General features: G+C 39.5%; 1 protein-coding gene across 2 annotated transcripts in view; it reads right to left on the bottom strand.

Moving 5' to 3' along the window:
• Window positions 1-6,134: 6,134 nt before the first annotated feature.
• SUSD5 (sushi domain containing 5) overlaps window positions 6,135-11,496 on the bottom strand; it is a 43,826-nt gene continuing 38,464 nt past the window's right edge. For both annotated transcript variants that reach the window (XM_052793958.1, XM_052793949.1), the window contains one exon: window positions 6,135-9,587. In XM_052793958.1, the coding sequence (XP_052649918.1) occupies window positions 8,305-9,587 (1,283 nt within the window). In that variant the 3' untranslated portion in view covers window positions 6,135-8,304. The remainder of the gene's footprint in view (window positions 9,588-11,496) is intronic.

The raw sequence follows: 11,496 nt of genomic DNA, 5'->3' as shown, positions 1-11,496 counted from the left end.
GTGGAATCATGAAAAATATTTGCATGTGAATTCCTGTCATTTTTATTAACTATATGGCAGAATCCAATACAGAAGTACTTTGAAGGCCCAAAAAATACTGCGTTAGAGAGGAGTAGTGAATTAGCGCACAAGACTACTGAAGAGCAGAAATCCCATTGACCTCACAGGAGGATCGAGGATTTCATCCTTTGCTTTCCTCTTTTGTTTTTAAGGATCAAGTCCTGCAAGTGGTTTCATCCCGCTTACATCAAGGGGAGACAAGAGCATTCAGTGCTTTTAGGACTGAACCCTAATTCAGCTGAATGGAAGTGAATTGCAAAACCAAAATCTGCTTTAGGTTTTTGAATAGGCAAAACACGATGTACACTACCTTGCTGTGTTGGTTGCTGCTATGGCTTGTGTATGCTATTAGAAGTATGGCGTCTACATTATTGAGCGTCTACAGAGAATAAGAAGGGGAATCCACAGGATCAGGTTCAAGTGTCCTCCAGCCTATGACAGCAATAAAACATTTTTAAATGTTAAAGTTGTGTGTGAAAGATGTTTGGAAGATCAGATTGGGTTTTTTAGCTTCTTTAATATAAATCACAACTAATCCGCTGAAGCTGATGGGCAGACCATTTTATTCTCAAAATGCAAATCTATCAAGAGCCTTTTAACTTTAGGAGGTTTACCCAGCTCCACTTGTGGTAACGAGACCAGAATCTGGCTTGCTGTATGTCTTGGACATATAGAGGGTGTATCAGATTTCCTTGCGCTTTTTGTTCCACACAGTATTAGCACTCCATGTATTGTAATTTTATGTAAGAATTTAACTTTGCTTTTAAAACTTACAAGCAGTTGATTGTAAACCATTACTTACTTCCCCATGAAATACATGTAATATAATGCACAGCTGGGGTAGCTTCTCCCGTTAGTTGTCTCTTGCCGGAGGTGTGTGTATGCTCAAGGGAGAGGTTACTGCTCTGGAGGCCTCTTTTGTCCTTCTGCTTTCCAACCTGCATAGGACAACTCCAGATTTCCTTCTCAGGAACTCAGCCATTGATGTTAACATCACATGCCCAAATAACATCATCTTTGATCCTCTAGCTTGCGAATCCAGAAATCCCGCCGTTAAAGAAAGGGCATGGAGCTGGTTGGAGGTTGATGTATCCACCTACCTTGCCTTTGTTTTACAACATTTTTAGTTTACTTTTTTCTTGTCACCATTTACCAAACTGACTTAGGAGCTCTGCCAAGCACCAACTGTTGTCCGGCTATTTGTTTCTGTGGTGCCCTAGCTCTTGTGTGCTGTCTGTAGGTACTGCAATGCAAAACCTTAAAGACTTCCAAGAGAGGTGCCTATAATTCAAGTTTCTGGGCCTGAGGATTTCCATAACTATGCATCTTGTGTGGAAATAGCGTGTGCGTAAAGCTTCTAACCGAATTTTGCCTGTTGGTGAAGCAAGTAGCATAGACTACAGTAGGTATGAGACAACAGAAAATCGGTTCCAGGATCTTTTTGGTTTGCCACCCAGACTTATTTCTTTCTAGTTAAAGAACTCCCTTCCCCTCTCCAGCACTAGTTGTCAGAGATTGCTATAATCTTTTTTAAAGAACAAAGTATGTGGTAAAATATTGGAATATTTTCATTCCACCAGTAAAACAGTGAGCACCAGAGTTAACCTGTTTTGTGATTCAACTTCAATGGCTTGCTTACACTGGGGATATATTTAGCACTTGTGAACCCTAATTTTTCCTCTTCGTCAAACAGTTATTCAACTACTGGAAGTCTCTCGGGTATTACCAATTTTCTCGTAAGCTTGCGATTCTGCCTTTAAGGCTTCCATAGCTGATCTCTTTTCATGTTCAGTCATTTCATCAACTCTCGACCTTACAGCTAAAATCCCCTACCATTGTGCCTTCTCGGGGATTTCATGATTTACCAAGATGTCCATTAGCCAATGATTTATTTTTCTTAAGCCTACATTAAGTAAGTCTGATGTCCTTTACCATTCCGTTTAACTTGAGGAGGCAAATGATACTCTTGTGGCCTCCTGAAATGGCACTGTGATCCCTTTTTCCTTTTGTTCAAGTGTCTGTGGATTTTTTCTGGCTTTCTTAATTTCCACTACATATGGTCCCAAGCCAGTTCGATCTTAATAAGTACAAGTAGTTCTCAAACCCTTGTTCTTTTCTAATGAGAAATAGCTCCTCTTCCAGTTCAGTATTTATTGTGGCTTTTTTCAGCATTCTCAGGTTCTTTCAACTGATTTTTCTTTTGCTGCTGCTATTGTTAAATGCCAACATTTACAAGTGACTGCAATAAATTAGTGTCTTTTCTTCCACTTCTCTGATCCTGCCAGCTCTTCTTGGGAGGCTGCAGGAATATGGTTCTTGCCTCCCCAAATTCTTGTAGTTATGAGTTGTCTGCCTCAGATGTTAGCAGCTTCTGCCTAACCTGAAGTGATATTTAGATTTTGTCTCCATTTCGTTTTTTTTTTTTGACAAGGCTTACAATATGGTGCTGATGCTCAGGGAAGCATCATTTTGTTGAAGCCACTGTGTTCATGTGACTGCCTTCACCGCAGCATCGGTACCATGTGTCTGCTGACCCTGGAGATGATATTCATGCTGACCTCGGTAGTATTGCTTGTTGTAGAGCTGTACAATTATGCTTTTTAATAATTGCTCACGTCTCTAGTAACAAAGCTGGCTATTTGGGTAGCTGTTGTTGGCCTCTGATCCTCCGTTGCTGCCCACAAGCATGTCTGCAATAATTCTGAGCATGTCATTTCATCACCACTTAGAGGTGAACGGTGGGTGAAGTCCATCTTCTGGCAGATGGCTAGCACAAGGATCTGCACACGAGTCCTGTGTTTGATCTCTTGTTGGATGGGGTTCTGTGTGAGGGGGAACTGCTCGAAAGCTGAAGATTAAACTGAGTCACAAAAGCTGGTGCACTGAAGTGGATATTTGGTTATGTGAAAAACACTACAGCTGGCTGTTGGGACAATCTTTCTTATATAAGAACCAAAGCTTGGGCAAGGGAAGAGATTCACAGGTTGGAAATCACTGTATCTGACAAACTATGCTAAGTATGTGACCTTTTTCAAATTAATGCCTGCTCTTACTGATAGTAATTCTTCATGTATTACTGGCTTCTTGCTAATTCATCCTCATAAATAGCAATATTCAGTAAAAAAGGAAGAAGGGTAGTAGTGATTTTTCTCCTCGAAGTTTAATTCTGTTCTCATAAAACATCATCGCAGGCTCCATACTTCTGTGTCTCAGCGATTCTGATAGCCAATAAAGTCAGCTATGAAAAACAAATACTTTTAGAATGATCAGTTCTGGCAAATTCAATGGGAATTCAAATGTCCTGTTGGGCCCTTTCGTTCACCGTGGTGATTCTGCAAGCAGACCTTCATTACTTCTGTTGACAAGGCATGAGCCAAAAGCACATTCAAATTGCTCTATTTTCCAGAGCTTTACTGCTTTGGAATGCTGAAATATAAACCTGAAAGTTAGTCAGATGCTGTTCTCAATTCACCTGGAAAGCCTGTCTGACCGAGGAGGTGCCATTTCTTCATACTTGCCAGAGGAGTAAGTTTAAGGTAGAAATAAAGGTGGGTCTCCTCAAGACGAGCTATTCCCCTGAAAATCCTAGAGCATGTCCTGCTTTACAAAGCTTTTTCTCAATAGGCTGTTGCTGTTAATACCCACCATGTATCTTCACATCTTTTACAGTGAATTATTGGTCTCTATTGATAATGAAGGCAGACTTAGAAAAGCTTTCAATTTCTAGAGAGTCTTCATGAAAAATTGTTTAAATAGCATGCAAATTTTACAGCTCTGAAACGGAGTTGTGATTAGACAAAGATTTGTTGGATTATAAAAGTACAAGTGTTTATTATGGCTGGTACTGAGAATAAACAGTTGTCTGCATATGCCAGCTACCATGGAAATATGTTTTTAAGTTCTAATGTGAGCTGTAAACCAAAGCTACTTCAGTTAAAAAAATTCAATACTTAAACTGTGGGGAGAAGTAGTCAGTGCCAGAGAAAACATTCCCATTTAATAATGTTTGAACATAGAGCTGTGATGCAGTTTGTAGCAAGGCAGTGAGAAAAACCCACAACTAATCCTTCATTGCAGCTGTCTGAACTTTTGGTTGTCTGCCATATTTTAAACAGCAACTTCTTTTTCTTAGTGACTCAAGACTTGAATGACCTAGTGTGGAGAGTTTAAGCTATATACAAAAAAGAAGTTAAGTAAGAAATAGCCAAAGTAAGTTGGGTTGCACACCCCAGCAAATCAGGGGTTTGTATCTTAAGTCCTCTTCAGTGCCTAGGAAAAAATATTAAAATAAATAGACACGTTTTTATTTATTTATTTTTGGCAAGGAAATATTCAGTGGTTTAGACACCCATCTCTCTTCCCTCCCCTCTTCTCTGTCCTTAGAGTACCGATGATATATGGAAACTAAATTCTGTAGAGAGCTCTGAATTTTTAAATTTATAAATGCTAACCTTTTCTGTAGAAAAACTTTCTAAGGTTTCTTTGATTATTTTTAACTTTTTCTTCCCTTTGATGTGTCTCATGGGTAGGCCTTTTAAGTGGCATAAAGTAACAAATGTGCTTTTTTCCTGATTAATTATTTTGCAAAGTAATGGAACAGGCTTACTTTCAAGTGGGAATATGGGGGTCAGAGATGTAACTTTATGTGACTACTAACTTTAAAGAAAAAAAATTGATTCTTTCTGCCTTTGCCCCATTCTCACTATCACTTATCTGAAAAGGGATTAAACATTTAAGTGTTATCCTGAGCTGGTGGTAACCCTGTAGTTTGCCAAGTCTTACAACTATCTAATAATTTCTAACTTTTACAATGGTCATTCATAGCTATGTATTCTGATCTTTCACAGCTATGTATTATGTTGTGTCTTTGCATTGGATTATTGGATATATTGGATTTATTTATATCCAGTAGAAATTATTGGATATAAAAAAACCTGTAAATTCTTTTCATCGAAGAAAAAAAAAATCAATCTATGTTGGCTTCAATGCCTGTGGCAACAAATCCCCAACATAATAGCTTTTAAGGTACTGTATGCAATAAGGCAGTACAGCACAATAAACCATCTATCGTCATCTAGCTGGCAAATGCAAGGACAAGCACAGAAATTGAGGGGATTTCAGCCTGAGAACTTCCCAAATACCTAAAATCTGTGATCCCAGTGTTTCCATACAAAGGGGAGCAAACACCTTTTGGTTGCAAGGGCCTGAACCCCCAAACGCTGCCAGCAGCTTCACTGTCACACCCCACAGTGTCACTTCTCAGCCTGCCTGACAGAAAATTTATGCAGGGCTCTGCCCAGATGCAGCAGCACACGATCTATATGAGATGGGGGCCCAGTTAATAGGTAGTTGTTAATAAAGGAAAGGAGAGGAACGGGAGATCGTATCTCAGTCTTAACACCAGTGAGCTGGTTCTGACCAGCCTGTTGTAACACGTGGCTTCCCTAGAAGAGGACAATACATGACTTTCATCACAGAGCAACAGATCAATGTCTTAATGACTGGATGTCACCATCACAAAATCGCTCCCGATATTTCCCCCTTTCCTTTTTTCTTTCCCAATTTCAACCCACAGCTGGCACTTTCAGCTCTTAATTGCTGTAATAAGTAACTCATCCCTGACTGTATTTTGACCTTATCATCTTCAGATTTTGTATTTACTGTACTATATTTTTTGTTTGCCATGCCTATTGTCTTTGATTAGCTAAGTTTTGCACACAAAAGGAGATCTAAGTCAAATGTATCATTCATGGGCTGTTTATCCCCATCTGTTTATTAGTTTTCCCAAACTCCCTGAATCATTCCGGTAAACTGAAAACCATGAGTACAAACAGATGCTGCTGCAAAGGGGGTAGATGGTCTTCTGAAGCAGAACTGGGCTGGCAGCCTAAGCTAAACAATTTGCAGCTAATCTTTTTAGGATCAAAAGTGTCTTCTACAAGGATTATCCAAGTGACAGTCCTATCTTTTCTCCATAAACATGTGGGCAAACTGGATGATTTGCACAAGAACACACACAAGCACTTCCTTTCCCTTTTTTTGTGATTTGATTTTTATTTAAATACCTCCAAAACATTATGTTAATGTACATTTTCTTCTGGTTCATGAATAACAAGTCTTTCTAAGTATCAAATAAGATCCCTGTACAATTTGTTTGTAATAAGACTTTGAGTCTCATTTTCAGATGTTCAGAGCCAAGTAGTATTGACTTTTCATTTTGAAGGATGCTACACGGAACTGTAACACGTACTTGTACCTTTCAGTTAAACAAAATTTTTAATGGATGTTCCTGTGTTTATTTTTCAGCATATTTCCATGAGATTACAGACGGTATGTTTTAGTTGAGTTAACAGTCTCCATAAAGTTGCTTAGTGCGAAATCCATCGTGGTTTTTTTTAAAAACATTACTGCATAAAAAAATAGTTTACAACAGAAATTCTAGGTTATTTCATAGTCTAGAATGCATTAAAAGCATAAAGTCATGCATATGTCAGAGAACACAATATTTACAAATCTGTACAGTTTCTGTCCTTCTTTATTTACTGTGGCTCTTGCCAGGCAATTAGATTCAACTCTTACCACTCTGAGGTCAAATTCGCCAAGATAACGTATAGCCATCATCTAACAATGCTTTGTTTTCCTTACCAGCGCTGAGATTGATGGCTGTGCCTATGATGGGCCCAATTCTGCACTCCATTTCATCAAGTCTACCTTCCATGGAGTTAGAGATGGTTACTACTGTCACTCAAGGCAGAACATAAAAACAGATGAACACCACCCAGTCACCTTTTCTTACTCCAATATTTCAATGTGTTGAACTACTGGCATATTTTGGCTAAGGCTGTACAATAGAGTGGCAAATGAATTTATTTCTGACCTGCAGATTATTCACAGTTGCCAGTCTTTCTCCTGTTCATTCAGAAAGGCAAGGAAGAGTATTTCGTACTAAACTCATCAGAACTATGTTAAGGGATTCTAGAAAACATCCTCCCCTCTCTCCCTGTTTATGTTCAGAACTGTTGGAAACGGAACATGCTGTTGGAAAAGCCTCTGTGTTTTTACACCAACACTCAAAGAGCCAAGTGTTTGCATTTTATCAGCTGGATGCAATTTCTCTCTTTCCCAGGTATTCTTTATCTTTAAAACCACAATAAGCAGCATTCAAAATGGATACCCATCTCCCATAGCCAATGTCCACCCCAGACACCCCTCCAGCTGACGAGAGACCAGAATGGTGAAAATCAGTCCTTCCACAGAGTTCATATGGCAGAAGTATTATACATGGCTTCAGTTGCCAGAGGTACTACTGGCTGTGAATTGAAATTCAGTATCTTGGTCAGTTGGTATCATGTTCAGAAAAGCAGCTGACTTTATATACGGTTCCCCTGGAAAGTGCTTCAATGCTCTTTGGCTCTGTAATAAGAGGCTATTCATCATAACACCTGGAATCAAAGGTGCTCTGACTCCTCTCCTGCAGATAGTCAAGGAAGAATGGCACTTACAGTATTCTCTGAATTCCAGGGAGACATTATTTCTATAAAAAGATTAGTATAAGAATGGCATTTCTTCACTAAGGCTAAAAGAACACCTTCCAGAAAAATAGTGTAATGATCCAACATTTGTGGCTTGTTAAATTCACAACGTTGAAGAAAACTACCTTAGTAATCATTGCAATACTATCCATTAAAGTATGGTAGCAAATAGTTTTTCTTTTTAAGACACGTCAGGTAATAATTTGTTACAGTGGCTTATCCTGACCAGCCTGGGCAGGTTCTAAAAAAGGAACAAACACCAAATGTGTGGTTGCTCCAAAAACATCCTTCTCCCTTCCTTCCCTCCTTCTTTCCCTCTTCCACTGAGAATAGACCAAGAAGGCCTGACCAGCCCTGCCATTACATTATAACCAGGTAACACAGAAATTAATCAGTTAATTTATTATTAATAGGAGCAAAATGTAAAAGCGGAACAAATTGTAGATGTACTACCAAGCACGCTGTGTCCTGCTGATGTCTCCAAAAGACCCTTGTGATAAAAACATATATATTCTTTAGCTCTGAAAGGTCAAATATGCTAAACTGTGATTTTGAAAGGATGAAATATTTTCTGTCTTCTATGTTCTTTTAGCATTCTTTTTTTCTTCTGCTTTCTGCACTGCTGGATTTTAGCATCCATGAGTCATGTCATCCTTCTAGCATCAATATGTTTTTCTTCTGATTCCTAGCATCTCTGCCAAAAGACCCCTGGTTAGACTTTCTGCATTTCGATGTGCTGGTGGTGGTAGTGGTGGTAGCAATGATGTCTGGGTTGACACCTTCCATTCAGTTTATAGACAGAATTTTTCTGCTGCCGTTTTTTGAAAAACCACAGAGCCAGTACAGCTGCAGCCAGTAACAAGCAGAGAAGAATCACAATTACTGCTATGATAGCACCTTTACTGGACTTGGGACAATCCTCTCCCTCACATGGCTCAGAAGTGGGGACAGGCTTTTCTCCAAGGCTCTGGGTTAGATTTTCTTGCTCAGCTAATTCCTGGGACGACATGTCAGTAATGATATCTGGAGCCAGTGCAGTGGTTGCTACTTGTGCTGGGTAGGTGGTTGTTTCTTTTGGTTCTGCATACAGAGTGTGATCGGAGGGGCTGACTATCACAGAGGTTTCTGACATGGATGTTTTTAAGCTGGTTATGTCAAACAGCGTCGTCGTACCGGGCTCCTGAGTCACAGTTTCCAGAGATGTAGTTGGGTGGTCCCATGCAGCATCATCATAACCTCTGCTCACACTTAAGTGCTCCAGACCACTCACTGACGTAAGTGGTACCGGTGTCTCTTTGGCCCCTTCATCATCTATCCTTGTTGTTGCTGCCATGATCTGTGTTACACCTTCCTCTGGAGCTGGGCTACCGTTGCCTGATTTTCTTACTTCAACGTGATTCAGTTGGTCCATCGTGAGGACGATGTCATCTTCTGTTCCCATCGAACCATCAACTTTATCCCCCTCCTCATCATCATCCTCTACCACTTCTTGTGTTACTGGATAGCCATCTAACCATGACTCGTCGGTAATGGCAACTGCATCTATCTCTGCCTTTGTATCATTAGTTGTAAGAATGGGTCCAATGGGGAAATCCTCACTGTCATAAAACATTTTGGTACCCAGTTCATCATAGGCTGTCTTCACTCCAATGTGGTTATCACCTTCAGAAAACTGTGCTTTAGTGGAATCATCTGTCTCTTTCTCTGATTCAGGCTCACTGAAAGCCTCCGAAGGAAACCAAAACAAGTTTTTTTGGCTTAGGAGTGACACAGGGGACTCAGTTGGTGCCCTGCTTCCTTTTTCAGAAATGTCTGTGACCTGAGTAACACCTTTGGTACTTCCAGTTCTTCCTTCCTCTGAACTTTTACTGAAGGAAAGCTGTTCTTTCTCCTGCTTGATTTCCTCTTTGCCATTGACATGTTCATTCTCAACAATAGGTATTGATCTGTCATCAGGAAAGTTATCTTCATAGTCAATGTGTGCCTCGGTTTCATCTAGAAACATTACAAAAATCCACAAAAGCCAACATTTAATTTCTCCAGAAAAGCACGGGGCACATTTGTTATAAGAAGCCAAGAAGAAAGGTGCAATGAGGAGTGACTTTTAGAAAGTATTTTTCATTCAGTGTTACTGCTTATTTAAAAGGGGATGGTCCACCATAAGCTGATAGTCAATATCAAGTTTTTTTAAAAAATCAGGATAGGTGTCAATGCTAACCGCTAATATCTTATCTTTCCAGATTTAAAAATGTATATAAATAACTTAATGTCTGCAGTTAGAGGACTTTCTTCAGTTGCTTATTGTTTTCTCAAACCTTTGCTCTCCCTTACATGACTCTTTTTGCCAGACTTGAGGAAAAATTTTCATCATATTCAAGCAAGAAATGGATGTGGAGAGGAACATATAGCAAAAAGTAATCAATTACTAATTGGACTTACCCCCCCCCCCGAAACTAGAAGTTTTACAGCAACTTCAATCCTTTTGAGCCAGCTGATTTTAAAGGATTATATTCCAGTACCTTGTGTTCAATTTTTTGTCATTATATTACTTTTCTTCAATGACCTTGGTGTTGCAGTGATACGACACCTGGGGCCAGGTGAGCTGAATGGTATTTCTCATTCCATGAGAGCTCTTCAGAGCTGCCCGAGGAAGACCCCACCACCAAAGCTGACACTGAGTTCTGCTCATCTTCATCTGAAGAAAGCAAGATGCACCCATGACTGCAAGGATAGAAAACTCTGTCTCCAACACTTAAAGCCTAACACCTATGTATCAAGATAATACCATCTGCAATCAACTCTGTGGCTTCCAATTTTAAGAAACTAAATGTTACCAAAAAGAAAAGAGAAAAAAAACCAAACCCAAACCGGCAAAAAAATAACTGAGTGCAACAGAAGGGCGGATTCATCATAAAGTTTGAGTTTGATTTAGAAGTACTCCCCATGCCTCAACAGACCTGCCACTCATAGAAAAATAGGCTTGACTCAAAGCATGAAAGTAGATGTTTGAATTTGAATGAAATAATGCACTGTAATTTATATTTCTTCCACTCTTCTAAAACCTCCACTCATAGAAAAATAGGCTTGACTCAAAGCATGAAAGTAAATGTTTGAATTTGAATGAAATAATGCACTGTAATTTATATTTCTTCCACTCTTCTAAAACCTCAGCTCAATGAAAAATTTTCCAAACTAGACAGGGTGGTTGATTTTCAGCTCACACAATTTTTACTCCATAGAAAGTTGATGTAATTGCTGAGATTTATGCTGGCATTAAAAGTCCTAGAAAATAGTGCCTTGGGATATGGAAAATAAACCAAACCGAATCATGGTGAGATTTTTTTCTTTTTAAGAGAGCATTTAGTCTTTCATGAAGACAGTGAAGCAATAGACCTGGCATGACATGGGAAACAAGAAATTAATAGAAGCTGAATTACAAATCAATGCATTCATAAAGCCTTATCTTTTTTTGCCTTTTTACACTCAACCAACTTTGAATCACATTTTCATCTGGGGCCCACCTCAATTTCCGAATGAGTCACATTCTCCTCGGAGACTGCTTCCCAGACTTCTGGCAGAGCCATATTTGGTCTACTCTTAAGAAAGATTAGAAATATTGTCAAACCAGTCTGACCAAAAACACTTAGTGGTGATACAGCTCACACCAGCTTACTTTTTGCCAGAACAGCTTAAGCCAGGTGCCAGAACAGAATGAGTATTAGCAAAAGGTATTTTTCTTGGAATAGCATCCGGATCTACCAGAAACCAAAGCAGTTATGCTGAGGAAACCGAAATGTGCGACATAGCCTGTGGAGAGTTAATACCTCTGTGAAAGCTATCATGCTGGAGAACTGGATGTTCTCAGCAGGTCCTCTCGTCTCACAGCAAGGGTGTAGGGTGAAAC

The sequence above is a fragment of the Harpia harpyja genome, chromosome 1 (genome assembly GCF_026419915.1).
Source record: "Harpia harpyja isolate bHarHar1 chromosome 1, bHarHar1 primary haplotype, whole genome shotgun sequence".
NCBI lineage: Eukaryota > Metazoa > Chordata > Aves > Accipitriformes > Accipitridae > Harpia > Harpia harpyja.
Note: the sequence above shows the minus strand (reverse complement) of the source record. Positions and strands in the feature narration are given on the sequence as shown.